Source organism: Dendronephthya gigantea, unplaced genomic scaffold (genome assembly GCF_004324835.1).
Source record: "Dendronephthya gigantea isolate DGI-Jeju-01 unplaced genomic scaffold, DenGig_1.0 000047F, whole genome shotgun sequence".
Lineage (NCBI taxonomy): Eukaryota > Metazoa > Cnidaria > Anthozoa > Malacalcyonacea > Nephtheidae > Dendronephthya > Dendronephthya gigantea.
This window is the reverse complement of record NW_021163057.1, coordinates 15,746-31,019: the sequence shown is the minus strand read 5'-3', so window position 1 is coordinate 31,019 and position 15,274 is coordinate 15,746. Positions and strand designations below refer to the sequence as shown.

Sequence of the window (15,274 nt, the reverse complement as noted above, 5' to 3'; positions counted from 1 at the left end):
GCTTTTTGAATTTAATGAATTTTCAGCCAACGGTCCCAACATGTGAAATCGAGTTTCCATTCTCCATTATACACTTCCCTCTCCGAACAAAAACGTTTATTTTAGCTCAGTCTTGCAAGTGGTTTCTGACACCTAACTTATAATTATGTTAGTTACAAACTCATTCCTCGAGCCTCCCCTCAGTTTTTTACCGCCGTGTCTGGTCTGGCTATCATAAATGGTCATGCTATAGGCAGCCAATATGCGCCAAATAAAAACTAAAAATGTGAACAATAATATGTGATCAACTTTTTAAATGTACCCACCACCTATTTATACCTACTATAAAACAAAATAGTGCACGTCAGCTTTACCATCAATGATATTGTTTTTGCCGCTCGGACATAAAATCCATATTTAGTCGCAACCGTGTAATATCTAATACATGACCTACGATTTTTCCCTTTATTCGCCTAAAATGCAGATAAGTAAACGCTATATGTTATTATCCAACAACACATGATAAGCACGGTGTCAGTCATGCAGTTGAGGTTATTTAACTATTGTCGTGTTGAGACTTCCTTTTCAGCGCAAACCTGAGACAGCTACTACTTATTTCTGTTATTTGGGAGTGATATTGTATATTGCGAATACCCTGAACAGATGTACCTACATAGCTGGCAAGGTGCATGATCACTTGTATTCAGGATGAATCACTGGTTGAAATTAGCCTTTGCTATTGGAATTGCATTTTGTTTTGCAAATGTTGTAAGTGTTATTTACGCCATGGTTAACTGTTCTTGTTACGGCATAATATATGCGCCATTCTGCTGTATTGAGTTCTATATGAATCATGCAGTCAGTGCTCTTATTATATATAGAACACAATCAAAATATTAAAAGGAAACAATCCCGGATTATGCTCCAAGAAAAACAAAGGGGAGACATTTCTGGTTCGTGATCGAGAAAACAAGTATAAACTGTTAATTTGTACAAACGACAATGGTGTATTTGCATGGAGAACACTTAATGGTACGTCAAATCAATGCATGCACGTATTTCGAAATTAACAATTCCGAAACTATATTATATATAATAATAAAATTATCGTCATCTCTCTTGCAGCTTATAAATGTAGTTCTCGTTATTTAATATATATTAATGTTTAAAGCACAATAGTTCGCTATAACAAACTTTCCAGTTCAATTTTCGATGCAAATAAACAAATAAGGTGAGACATGTTTTAATAATTTAGTAATGGTCCAGATAATTTTTGCCATTTTTCTTTGAATTTACTTCCATTGTAAATATATTATACATAGGTAAAAGCCCACCTGGTGAATTTTTCAACCCAGCATATGATTGCACAGATATTTTAAACCGTGATCCAAAGGCAAAAGATGGACCATACTGGATAAATCTCGGCAAGAAATCGTCACCAAGAAAGGTATATATCTATATTCACAATTATTAGGTATGCTAAGGACAAATGCCACTGTTATCCTATGCTTTTTACTGAAAACCAATTTACCAATCGGCTCATTATACTTGATAGTTAATTCCGAGTTTTCTATTAGCAGCTAAACGTTTATAAAACAATGAAAAACATATACAATTATTTAGCACCTCGCAGTTGACATTTAGTTACATGCATGCATGTGACTCACTTTGCTGCAGTTTTTCATTAGTTTTTTTTCAGCATGCATGCATGTTACCTGAAAACTGACTATTTCTTCTTTCTCGATATAATTGATAAAAAAATTTGGCATCATCCTGTAACCTCGTCTACATAAAAGTTGATACAACAATTTTATACAAAAACTGAATCATTTTACTGAGCACTATAGAAATTTTATTATATGTGCATGATAGATAATTATCCAGAGAACCCCCGTAGTGTTGTAAAATGTCTCCTTATATAATATATTTTAAATAAAGTGTAAAAACGCGTTGTATATATATAGTCTATAGTAGCTATATACCATGCAGAGTAGCGATTACTGCATGCGATGGATATATGTACGTAGAGTAATAATATTATATCTTAACAACCTCTGTTCTTTCTTGATAAAGGTGTGGTGCGATATGATAACGGATGGTGGGGGATTCATACTTATTGGTCGTAAAAATACATCAGAGACATGGTCAGTTCCCTCCAATAACAAACCAGTGACACCATTTGGTGAACCTCATTGGTCAAGTGATCTGGGGGAGATGCCAATAGTTGACTTTAGAGTGCAAGTAGCAACCGCTGAAGATTTCAAGACCACTAAAGCACATTGGTATATACTATACTGGATACTTCAAAAAGCATGCTAATTACCGTTTGATTACATCTTATATGTCTCTGTGCTAAAACCTGCAGATTTCATATGATACGAAGAGCATGCAATGCCAAAATTCTAACTAAATGCTTCTATTTCAATAGGTTTTACAGACTGAGAAAGTCTCGTAAGTTGAAAGACTTGATGATTATCAACAAAGGTGGATGCGACAAACATTCTCCTGGTATAGGAGACGTTGAATTTGTGAAGAATTTGATATCTGACACAATAGTGACAAGGAAGTTCAGGTGTTCAAAGTTTGGCTTGGCCCACCACCCTCGCACAAAATTTGGTTGGGTTTGTATCAAACATAATGTTTTTCAGTATAAAGAAGTGGTTATCAGTTATATTTTTATCATATTTATTGATATATTTTTTATTAGCATATGATGAATTCATGCTTGCAAAAACCGTGCGGATATGGATTTGCGTATCATCCTTTGATCAAGCAATTTAAATATCAGACGGACTTTTCTGGTGCATTCAGGTATTCAGTTTACATTGATTAGCAACAGCGAAATGTTTACAGTATACAACGCCATCTTTTGTTTTGCGCTGAGCATGATTTCGATTTTCGTGGAAATTATTTCAAACCGTAAAGCCTTGTGTATAATATGATCTGTAGTTGGGTAAATCAATTATGACTTTGTGGCACTTCACTTGATGTAGGTAAAATCTAAAGGTCTTAATTTCGAATGGAATCATACACTACTCAATATCTAATCTGCAGTTTTATTTTTGCGGCAAAAATATTTGTATCAGTATAAGTATAGTCCAAAATCCAAACAAGTGCATACATGGACTATATATTAATTTTTACTCGCTTCAAGTGATCTTAAAGCTGGATTCTAACACTTGTATGGTGTATGACTATATACCGAGTCTTAATTCAAAAGTATTCTATGTTGTTTATTAAACTGGGTGTATAATATATAGGGACAGATTATGATAATAGACAATCTCGAACGTGTCAGTAGGTCATCACTGCTTCTTCATCCGGCACACAATTACAAAAGTAAATTATATAGTTAACATGCATGGAAGTCAAAATTTCTTAACTGCAAAATTTTGTAATTTCATATATGAAATTGTAACTATATATAGCTACAGTGTATCAAGCATATTTCATATTTCATATAGCTATAGTGTGTCAAGCAGAATTTCCGGGATCAGTTATGCTGCAACTGCATTTGTTGGCTGCGACAACGGAAAGGTTTAATGAAATTTAGTTTAATAGGCAACTATAGTTAAAATATTAATAAAGAAAATATTATGTATACAGTGTTGCAGTTGTTATGGTCCAAAGAACGGCAAGAAGGAATATTGCTTAAAAGAATGTAAAGCACAGAATAATGGCACTGTTCACAAAAACAACGTATTTACATGGTTTTGGGTACGATCCTCACTACCGAAACGTTCCTGGAACAAATGCATGGAATACAAGACAAGAGAAGGCGGCAAAACAGTGTGGTACAAGTTTGTTGACGGCAGTGAAATACCCATTTTAGTACGGTTTTTTAATTTTTTATAATATTATTATATATTTACAAAATTTTTATATATCTATAAATTAGGATGAAGAAAGGAAGTTAAATTACTAGAGTGAATATATATAGTTGTTTTAATGGTCATCAACCTTAAAAAGGACACCTCAAGCTATACTCAACACCGTTATATTAATAGAAATACATTTATGCATGCAAAATCCCAGCTCGGTTATATCAACCAATTATTTCAAGAATGACTGAAAGTTGTTAATGTGAAATACAGTTCAGTCTAAAAATGTTACACAAATATTTTAGTTTTCGTTCAGATATATAGCGAAACATTTGTAGGCTACTCGTACTATCAAGTTATCGACTGTTGATCGACTTTTGTCAGTGGTTTTCGGTTCAGTCTGCTCTTTTCTCATACAAATTACGTATACTTCTTCAGTGCTTACTCTAAAATTCGCCGTGTTCGCAAAGGAATATTAAATTTAATAATTCATTCTTATATAGGGGCGTTGTGCAAAGGGTAAAGTTCGTTTTTACGAGGGGGTGAGTATTCATGCTGTGCTAAAACACAAGACATGCATGGTTGCAGATAGTTGCTTGCATGGTGCTTGGAGAAAAAAACGTTGGTTGTATAGATAGTTGCTTAGAGAAAAAAAGCATAAACGCGGTGTATATACGGGTTTACGTTAATATTGAAAAGGATGCACGCGCGCGTATAACAAACATGCAGCGATTCTATATTTCTTTACAGATATTAGCTATATCATGCATACTGGCAAATTAATATTTCAGCAAATGCTTTGCAACTCTCTTCTCGTCACAATTTAACGCTCATACCCCAGTTCATGTCCATTCCTTCGAATGGTCTGATTTCTTTAGGTGTTAGAGATTCTAATTCGAACGCCAACTTCATCTATAGAAAAAGACTTTCGGCGGTTTAGACACGATTGTTATTTTTAGATGCTAGTCGTTCCAAATAACAAAACTGCTGCCAAAGTTCCGTCTGTCACAGGAATGATGGTATATCGAACAGATAATCAAAAGCTTTATGTTCAGGGGGGTGAGAAACTGGAGCTTATAGCGAAACAGAAAGAGGTAAAGTCTCATATTCCTTTCATTAAAAAATATTGCTGTAAATATGAAAATAAAATTAAATCGCGTGACCAATCCGTAGATGGGATTGAAATTAGATGCGATAACGGCGAGAGGGGGGGGGGGTGCATATTCATATGTTCGTTATGTCCGGCGGATTTCACTTGTGTTGATTGTATTATCTTCTTGATTTGCCACTTGGTATACAAAATAATGCATGGTGAAACAAACATAAAGTAAAGTCGAACTATCCACAATGAAATTCATGCAGCAACATCGTAATACTATTCGCTGTTAACTGAACTTTGTTATATAGCTACATGCAGTTGATGCTTAAATTAAGGCATAATTAAAAGATAATTCAATTATTTAAGATAATCAAAATCTTAAATAAAGACATTGCGGAACTGAAGACCAAAGTTGAAAATATTAACCAAAGTATCACCAACCGGATGAGATCGTTTAATTACCAAGGTAAGAATCATCCACTTTTGACAGTCCTTCGCCGCCCCTCCCCCCCCCCCCCCTCTCTCACTTTTTAAATGCATGCACAGGCAGCTCAGCAAGCTTGTGAGTAGAAGAATTATACATTATATATATACTAGAGAGTTTTCAGCACTAATTTCGAGCGAGTTAGAAATAACATGGAAGTACTGACTAAAACAATGCTTATACATGCCGGTCATGTGCACTAGCTGATTGCATGGGAGTGCATATTGCCATATCCGTCTTGTGCACGCCCAACTGATTTCTTTTGTGGTTGTTTTCACGATATTTGAACATGAATATAGATCAGCATACATCCACTCCCATTATCGCGTCTAGTTTTTCACTTTTTCCCCTGTATACTGACCGTGTATCTTGTTCCATAGATATTCCAAGTAATATTTTGTTCGGAATGCCAAGCTTTATTGATCAACTCAAGCAATGGTTGCCTCCGCATAGAAGTTTGACATTATGTTACCGAGCGTCCGAGGACAGTTGGGCAAGCAAAAGGTTCCACGGCGCTTGTGATGGTAAAGGAGCAACCGTTACCATCATCAGAGTTTATTCCTACATATTCGGAGGCTACACGGACATCTCCTGGGGTGGTAAGTTTGAGAATACATATATGCTATTTACCAGCTGCGAGGTCCTGATAGAAAAATATTTGCGCGAGGTCTCAAAATTTTTCTATCCGGACCGACCAAAACCGTAAATATATAACGTATTTACTTTTTACAGAAAGCGGCGTTCGGTGGTATTATCATTGTGTAGTCAGACTCAGCAACGGCGACAAAAATCACACTGAACAAAGAACCTCGTTCATTTTATTTACTAAAATTCACTTCAATTTATCACGATAATCATTTGGCCATATATTGTAAAATAAAAAAAATGAAAAATTTGCGAATAAATCTTTACTCGGAAAAACAAAAATAGGCGCTTTCGCTCGAGCATAAATTATGGGATTCCGGACCGTGGTCAGATATCGTAAAATTCCGCCCGCTGCTCACAGCCAATCAGATCGCAGGTAAGGCTAGGATTCCGCCCGCTGCTGATTTGTAAAAAAAAAATGCATATCCGTCACATCGTCAGAAAGCAGTTTAACCAAAGCGAGGGGAGGTGGGCAATGGGCATGAAGCAACACATCTCAAAAGTTAAGGAAAATTTAACATGCTCCCTTCCCTTTCCTTTTATTCTAACAGTCCGACAACCGATTTTTTGCAGGATCTAGCGGTACATACAGATCAAGTACAAATCTTTCATATTTTCCTTGCGGAACCGATACAATTTGAAACAATTTAAAGCTGATGTCTACCGATACAGTCAATATGCTATATACACAGGCCCTGGTTATGGTCCAATCTTTGGAGGTGGTCACGACATCCTGATTGCAAACAATGCTGGTCAGTCAACATCCTCGCACACAAATTTCGGCAACACGTACCGTCCTCCCTCTGGTTACAATTATCAAGCCAGCAATACCAGAGCATTATTAGCTGGTAGTTACAGCTTCACCCCATCTGAGATTGAAGTTTTCTATTTTATGTAACCCGTGACATCCATTACGTACTGAGAACCATATAGTATAAATAGTATTTACTCCAAGGCGATTGAGTACTTTAGTGTAGATTGAAAATATTTTTGGTTTATAAAATATAATGATTTATATTCTTTCTTTTGTATTTCCATACGGTCTGACAACATCTTACAATGTAGTTGGTATTGTTGCACATGATTAAAGGTCACTGAGAATCACACACTGATTTTACGTGTCGGTTAAAAAGCCGCGGCTGGTCATGCACTGTTAATTTTCGGTGAGTTTTTTTAACTTTATCTACCGGGGGGTTTAAATGATTCCCATATAAGGAGAGTAAAAAATATGGACCTATAAATCAATTCCACTATCAGTATACATTAGAGTTAAAATTACTCTATGGCGCGCTGTATAAAAGGGCACAGTTTTATATTCACTTAGTCATTATAGTGTTAAAAACCTTCTCAACCATATGATTCGGACAATTGTAACATGCATAGTGCGGGCCAGGTCATAACAAAAGAAAGGAAGAATGTATAGATGCTAGACTGAAAGAGTACACGGATTCCTGATTGTGGTTAGTAATCCTTATCCAGAATCTACGAAGATAATTCTAACTTGAATTCCTAAACATTTTCATTACTATAATTCTAACTTGAATTCCTAAATTTGAATGGTAGTTCCTCTAGACGCATCGTCCGTCTGTTAATAAATAAGGGGCATGGGGACGAACTACAGAAAATTTCGTAATAAAAAGGCGCTCGTGCACACTTTTCGTCACACATTAAAATTATCTTTCTTTACTTTTCTTTTACCAGATAAATGCTTCACTAATGACATTTTTGCTCTCATTTGGATTCCCAATTTCCGTGCAGTTTCTAGACGTGCGACTCTCTAGTATATATAAACCGGGCCAATAAATTTAGCAGCGTGCTGCGGCTGCGCGTTTATATAGAGGACACGAGCCCAGGTGACTGTTTGCGCGTAATCTAATATGAATTATGTGCCGGTGGTAAGCCATTCTGATATTTGATATGGCGTTACAACGCCATACGATCGTTGTTGCTTGTTAGAATAATTTGTTGGTGTAAATTTCAGTCTGAATTTTCTGTAGTTCAATTGTTCATTGGGAGAAATAAGAAACAAGTCAACAATAGAAGCGTTTTACTTGGTTTCGTGCGTGGTTATAATACCACTCGAAATTAAGACCCTTTAAACCTCTAGAATATTCCTGCATCGAGTGCCAAAAATCATAATTGATATATAATTTACATGAATATCGCATCGGCATAGAATTAAATTAAAAAAAAAAAATGGAAAATTTTAAATCAAGGTAGCGTATATATACCCACAAACATACATCGTGATGAGGCGTTTTTCTTGGCATTGTTACTTCAGTCTCTAGTTGCATTGTGGTAAATTGACATGCCGCTATATCTTTTTCGTCATTGTCGATTTCATTCATTGATAAGCTAAAAATCAGTCCAAGCAACAATTTTAGATTATATACTTCTGTCATTAATTTTATGCTGATAATGCTGCAACTGGGCGACAGAATTTTGCCAATTCAGAGACAGAGACAAATTTTTATTAATAACCACAAACATCAGTAGTACTTGTGTGAGATATGCGGAAGGTTTCTCTCTGATACAGCTTTTAGTTACTATACTTTTGTTTTATATATAAAAATAAGTATGTGGTGTATAACCGTCCTGAAATCGTTGATTGAATCGGTACTTTGGGGGGGGAAACACGGTCCAGACAGCCTTTCTTCAAGAGCCTTTTCTTCATGATTAATTTGGGATTGTAATTATAAGTTGTTTACAGATTCATCAAACATCATTGTACCTGTGCTATTTGTGTTGACACTCTGAAAATTGTATGACTTACATTTTCTTATTTCAAGCCGTGATTTATTGACCATTAAAAGACTCTGTTGTATATAGGCTACGTATACATACGTTCTTGGTTTTTATCCAAATCGGGAAAAATGATAATAATCGAAACTGCTTTCCTCTTCTCTACTGAATTAATATAATTGAAACTTGCATGATTATTTTTCATATTAACAGTGCACCTGTCAATCACTTCGTATAAGACAATTATAGTTGGCTGAAAATAAGATTCGGGAAGTCGGAAAATAATATAAATTACTATTATATTTCGTTTTCTAACAAACCAACTATTCGTAAAGATCAGTCTATATGTAGAACAAAGTGTATAAATAAAACTGTATAACAGACAATATCAATATTAATGCTATCACTTTTAAACATATTGCCATGGACTGCTTATATTCAATGCATATATACATCACTGCATGTGTGCTATATATTATATATACATATATATATATATATATATATATATATATATATATATATATATATATATATATATATCATGGGCAGGGGAAATTCTGCATGTATAATTTTAAAAAAAATCAAATGTTGAAAAATATCCGTGTGAAGTTGAATGCATGCGTGAATGTTTCGCCGGTATAATTATTCGAAGTTCACTGATCATGAGCGGAAAAATTGTGAATTTGCGCGATAATATACCTGACATAATTATATATGTATCATAATTCTCATCCTTTTTAAAACAGGAAAATATTGCAACTATATCTATCATTATCAATCTCACTGAAAAGGAAGAACACTATAGTATATACGCGTTGTCAGAACACTGCATCATGCAGCTGCATGTATAGTATTATAAATCTGACACATGATGAATTAGGGACCATTGCGATAAATCTTTTTAAAAGAACCACCATAATTCTGTTTCAAAGATTTTATTAATAATTATGTTTGTTGCGTGAATATTGATAATTAATCTTTTCCCTTAATTTCGGCCCACAAAGCAGCTGTGAAGTACTCTTAATTGAAAATTTGGCTAATGCATAAATGCACAATCTTTGTGCGTGATATCGCGACGGATATGAACTCAATTTACGTTGCTAAATAAGAGGAAGAAAAATATATGTATATGAATTTATTAATTGTATCTGATAGATAATAATAGGATGTTATAAAAACTTTAAATGTCTTCCAAATTCAGGGTCGAAACTCGAGAATAATTTTCGGGTAATATAGTTGGTACATATAAATTAGGATAGTGCAAGGCCAAGGACGATGATTTGGACATGAACGATGACAGGATCAAACGAGCTTCAAGTAACAGGCTCAATTATGGTGTCATAATATATTTAAACATTTTCCCATCATGATTTGCCCAACGTAGTTATGTTGAGAATTTAGATTTCTAACTGCATGCATGTACACGACTTCCACTGCATCAATCAGTACATATTTATATATAGTTATTTACATTAATTTGTGCAATTTAAAACACCTGCGCACATACTGCATACTGCATGGATGCATGTAAAAGATACCTTCGCGAGCAACAAACTGATTGCAAAAACACACTGACCGTTTGGACCTTTTACAAATGAAATTTACCTACACACATATATACTATTATAACTATACGTGTATTTTAATTTGCATTTAATTCATATCGAATTCCATGCAAATATGAAAAGTCATGTATGCGAGTTCAATATTTATTGAAATAAAAACGAAAAATAATTAAAGATCAAAGTTTGTCAATCAAAATACAGCTGACATGCAGAAAAAAGCTCCTTCGCCACAGTGCTATGCATGGGTTTATGATAAACACTATATATACGCGATGGAATATCATTGTTTTGACTTTCGCATCAAGTATATAGTTCAATTGTGGGCGACGTGAAGCCCATGCTCAACGGCTTGCACACTTTATATTTTTGACCACATCATTCATGTTTGAACGAGCTTCGGCAGCAATTGACAAAACACACGAGTGAGTAAATCTAACCGTCGTAACCGAGTTATATCGGTGCGCTGCATGCATAGTAGCTAAAACCTTTCGGCTCTTTTAAATATATTTAACTACATGCAGAAGTACAGTTATTTTTGTGGTTCTATTTGTTGTGATACTTACTACTTTATGCAAACCCTCTTAATCATAATAATAATAATAGTAACAATAATAATAATAAATATAATAATAATAATGATATATCATGCAGTCGAAATAGCAGTGGGGAAGTATAAATTAGTCTGCCTTGCCCTTGGCGAGTGTTTTCTGCCTGACATTCATGCATTATTTATTTTCCAATTGCAATAAAAATTAGTTTGCACACGCATGCACCTTGATTCGCTGCCGTGTTTTTTTATCTATTTATTTGCTGTTAAATAGAAACATGCACTATAGGCGGATTATAATTAAAATTATCACTGCCCGGTGCTATTTTATATAAAAGTCGATCTCTTTGAGTGAACTGATGAGAAAAGAATGGATTTTGCATAATTTATGTGACCGTCGTATATCGCAATAATTATTTTGGGTACAAGACAATTGATCATTAGTGGCGCTTGTTAAATTTAGGCACTTTTTACCAACATAGCAACGGCGATATGTTCTTCATCGTGCGCTTAAACAATACTACAATGGGAGAAACTGCGCCTGAAGACAAGTCAGCGCGAGCGTGGCTTGCGCTTTTCCTAATGCTTGTTGCCTTGTTTGGTCACACTTTAGTCTTCTTGGCTTTTTATCGAGAACGAAAGTTGCGTACACTTCAAAATATCATCATCGTTAATCTGAGCGTTGCCGATTTTCTCTTCAGCGCGATCGTTCCCTCCACGCACGTTGTTCGTCTTCTACGAAGGAAAACTACTTTGAGTGAAGCCCCGTGTTATATTACTGGTGTTGCGAGCATGCTACTGTGTCTCACGTCAATTAACACTCTAACGTTTATCAGTATTGAGAGATTCATGGCAACCAACTATCCTATAAAACACCGACGTTACTTTGATATTAAATTGGTAAAAGTTGTCCTTATTGTGATCTGGTGTTGGAGTGCTATGCTTAGCGCCTTGCCTTCCTTTACAGCGAAGTATGTTTTTCTTGAGACGTTTTTTCACTGTTCCCCGGATTGGGCTAGCGACCTTGGAACTACGTTGACCCTGGCTGTTTTTGGGATTGGTGCACCTCTGGCAATCCTGAGCTACTGTGGCTACCATATCGTGCACGCTTTGCGTAAAAGTAGACAAATTCATACAAATAACGCCAACCGCCAGATTTCAAACTCGCGTGCTGAAAGAGAGAGACGGATGTCCTTGCTCACAATCACCGTTGTCGTGACGTTTACGATATGTTGGGCACCGTATTGTGTAGCGATGTTGTGCTTGGCTCGTGGCAAGTGTGGGTTCCCCGAGAACTTTATGTTACTTGCGCTAATGTTGAGCATTTTGAACAGCAGTTGCAATCCTATAATTTATGGAATGCTGAACAAGAAGTTCCGCAGAGCTTTTAAAAATATTTTAACCTGCAAACATCAAACGTCTCTTGGCATTACGCCAAGTACAACTGGTACATGAAATTTCCGAGAGAGACGAAGAAAACAACAATGCTAACACGATTGTATCATATCCACAAAATAATCACACCCATCGCAAAAAAATTATAATATTGCTATAAGTGCGAATGCTTGTAAACCTGCTAAGTGTGGCTTGAGTTATTTGAAATTCTTTTAAGAAGCAAGAACCCAAGACGGTCCAAGCCTGAGAAGTCATGTGTTAAAGTCACATCTTGTAATATTGGTTATCAATCGATAATTACATAAGTCTATAATTGTAGAGAAAACCTCAATCCTTAGTCATTTTTCCCGGAAAGGATTGGTGTATGAAGATCTGTTCACACGATCCAATTTTTTTGGATCCAATTCACTTCTGATGGATGTTTTATAGTCTGTTGTTTTATGATGTTTATGAAGAGCAAACCACTAAGCTAATGCAGTATTGCTTTATCAATAACAGACTATATTCCATAAGTCAGAAGTAAATTGGATTCAACAAAATTGGATCGTGTGAATCGACCTTAATACAATTATTTTGTTTCAGGAAATTTATCTAAAACATGCATCTTGATGAATTATATCTAATAATGCGTGGCTGTAAAATTCTGGGACTATTTGTAACATTTTGTGTTTTTGGTGATTCGTATAAAATTTACTCGTATATATATTATGCACTTAATGTACAGTACTGTGCAAAAGTTTCAGGCCCCCAGTCAAATTGTCACTTAAAAATCCATGGTGTTGCAAGACATGCTAGGTAGAAAGACTAGTATACAGTGGTCTTGGACTTGGTACAGCCACCACGAGAGACCATTATTGCGGCACAATGCCCACTCATTGACCTAACAATCTTGTTTGTTACATCTGGATCAACAGCATCACGTGATGCGAAAATGGTCTCTTTAATTCTTCCAGATGTCGAGATGGTCTTCTATCTGACCTCTTCCTCATTTATTCCCAGAGATATTCAAACAGGTTTAGGTCAGAATTCTTTCGTTGCCCTGTACTCATTGATATTTCTTTCTGTGGGGCTTTTTTCTCTGTCACATGGTGCCCTATCTTGGTGTAAAAGATACCTTGTCATGACGAGCTCTGTTTTCTGTGTTCTAGATCTCGTACAAAAACAACTCAGACACAGAGTTGGAATAATTTTGGCAATGTGCGTAATTGTTTAACGCACATGCCGATTTATTAATTTTTACTTAACAACAAATTAATTATTAATCAACAAACAATAAATTCAATTACTAAACAATTTGCACAGAAAAGGTGGGGCTAATTTAAACGCCCTACCGAATATACTATTATACCCTTACATTAAGCTCGCACCGGAGCTAGCCGTTTGAACTTCGAAACCTGATATATTGAGTAAAGCAAATGCCACCGGCCCCTGCATCGTGGCGTCTGCAGTACTCAACACACCCGAAGCAACTACTAGCAATTCACGCGTCTCCGTCTACAACTCGGGCGGTGTAGATGGGATGGTGTGTGACTGGAGGTTGGCCATGACCGCCTGCATTGTTTCCGAAATTATTCGGGCTAGAGTAGCTTCTGAGAGGGTAAAATGGTTGGTAGACCCCGCAGTGGTGTTGTCTGTTGGTGCAGTAGTTGGCGCGGACAATGGCTGCGGCAAGGTATTCACCGATGTACTTGGAGCCGTGAGTGGACCGGAGCGGGACGATCGTCGCGGTCGGCCGGGTCGGGCTGGTTGCGCTTGCCTCTGCACTCGTTTACTCGCTCTGTTAGTGGTAGCAGGCATAATTCCGTATAGCAAGAACTAAGGAATAAACAAAGAGCAGAGCAAGAGCGAAACGAATGTCTGTGGTGATACGTAAAATACTATATACCAGAGACACGCCACGCACAATACAATTGAGAAATATTAAAAAAGACAGGAAGAATGGAAAAGGCAGCGAAATAATCATGGCATACAATGAGGGTAGCCGTATTTGATTATCCCGTGATGCTGCAAATGGCAAATACGGAAAATTATCGGGCAATCTGAAAACAACATGCCGCACCATCCCACAATATATTGACTTCAACTGTGGGCATCCGGAAACGTAAAACGCCCTACCCACTTAGACATGCATTTTTTCCTACACAGAACGAACGAGCGATATATGCATAAAACTACATCAGCACGACAAACATCACAAACCACACAACGCATATATAACAATTAAAAGCATGAACTCGTCCTGCGCAGCAAAAAACCCAATGTTGAAATCTCAACGTGGGCATCTGTAAACAGTCACGTTGCTCTAGCCCATATTGGGTATAAGTCAAACGTATGATAAACGACAAATAAAAAATGCGGAGTATGCGTAGTAAGAGATATACAGAAAAACATATACACAATATAAAATATAATATATGCATAATATACACACGATAAATAAACTACAACAGTGCCAGAGCTTTCAAAATAGCCCCGCGATAGCTCCTATACAAACAATATTGCCCTTGTGTGTTACAATGAACGCCGTCCGTGGATAACAGAACACGGGCGGGATTGATAAATTCCCGATGTTCCCAAAGAAAAATACCCTCTTCCTCTGCAAGAACCACGGACAAATACTGGCGCAAAAGAGCGGCCTTGGTGTTAAAAACACTATTAGATTCCCGCGTTTTGGCGATGTTGCGGTCAATCACCTGGCACACCCCAATGACGCGAACGTGAAATTCGTCGCGAAGTTGGCGAGCGAGCTCTTCAAGCCTCGATCCTACTACCTCAGGGGCATGTGTAGTCAGATCATTTGTGCCCAACTCGAGAATTATAATGTCAGGTTTGGCAGATCGGACAGAAGAAAGATCGAATTGAATCACTTTTTCAACTGTCCGGCCACCTGTACCCAGCATAGTGACATAACCCCGTCCGATTCGGGAATATGGAAATTTTGGGATGCGCGGAAATCGAAATTAGCCTTTAAATCATCCCGTAAGCGACGGACAA

The 15,274-nt window shown here is 36.5% G+C and overlaps 2 protein-coding genes across 2 annotated transcripts; both read left to right on the top strand.

The window, feature by feature from the left end:
- The first annotated feature begins 639 nt into the window (after nucleotides 1-639).
- LOC114527902 lies at nucleotides 640-6,926 on the top strand. The gene is made up of 13 exons (XM_028549613.1): nucleotides 640-747; nucleotides 861-1,011; nucleotides 1,302-1,426; nucleotides 2,053-2,261; nucleotides 2,408-2,600; nucleotides 2,687-2,790; nucleotides 3,444-3,516; nucleotides 3,586-3,810; nucleotides 4,304-4,342; nucleotides 4,760-4,894; nucleotides 5,266-5,365; nucleotides 5,764-5,982; nucleotides 6,721-6,926. The coding sequence occupies exons 1-13, from the start codon at nucleotides 688-690 to the stop codon at nucleotides 6,924-6,926; spliced, it is 1,839 nt and encodes a 612-aa protein (XP_028405414.1). The 5' UTR covers nucleotides 640-687.
- Nucleotides 6,927-11,379: 4,453 nt separating this feature from the next.
- LOC114527848 (rhodopsin, GQ-coupled-like) lies at nucleotides 11,380-12,651 on the top strand. The gene has a single exon (XM_028549551.1). The coding sequence runs from the start codon at nucleotides 11,411-11,413 to the stop codon at nucleotides 12,338-12,340; it is 930 nt and encodes a 309-aa protein (XP_028405352.1). The 5' UTR covers nucleotides 11,380-11,410; the 3' UTR covers nucleotides 12,341-12,651.
- Nucleotides 12,652-15,274: the final 2,623 nt, after the last annotated feature.

Excerpts from the sequence above, each read along its gene's own strand:
- LOC114527902 (XM_028549613.1), top strand. The coding sequence starts at position 688 with ATGAATCACTGGTTGAAATTAGCCTTTGCTATTGGAATTGCATTTTGT. Across the intron at positions 1,427-2,052 it reads AGAAATCGTCACCAAGAAAG|GTGTGGTGCGATATGATAAC; the intron begins GTATATATCTAT and ends TTCTTGATAAAG. Across the intron at positions 2,262-2,407 it reads AAGACCACTAAAGCACATTG|GTTTTACAGACTGAGAAAGT; the intron begins GTATATACTATA and ends CTATTTCAATAG.
- LOC114527848 (XM_028549551.1), top strand. The coding sequence starts at position 11,411 with ATGGGAGAAACTGCGCCTGAAGACAAGTCAGCGCGAGCGTGGCTTGCG.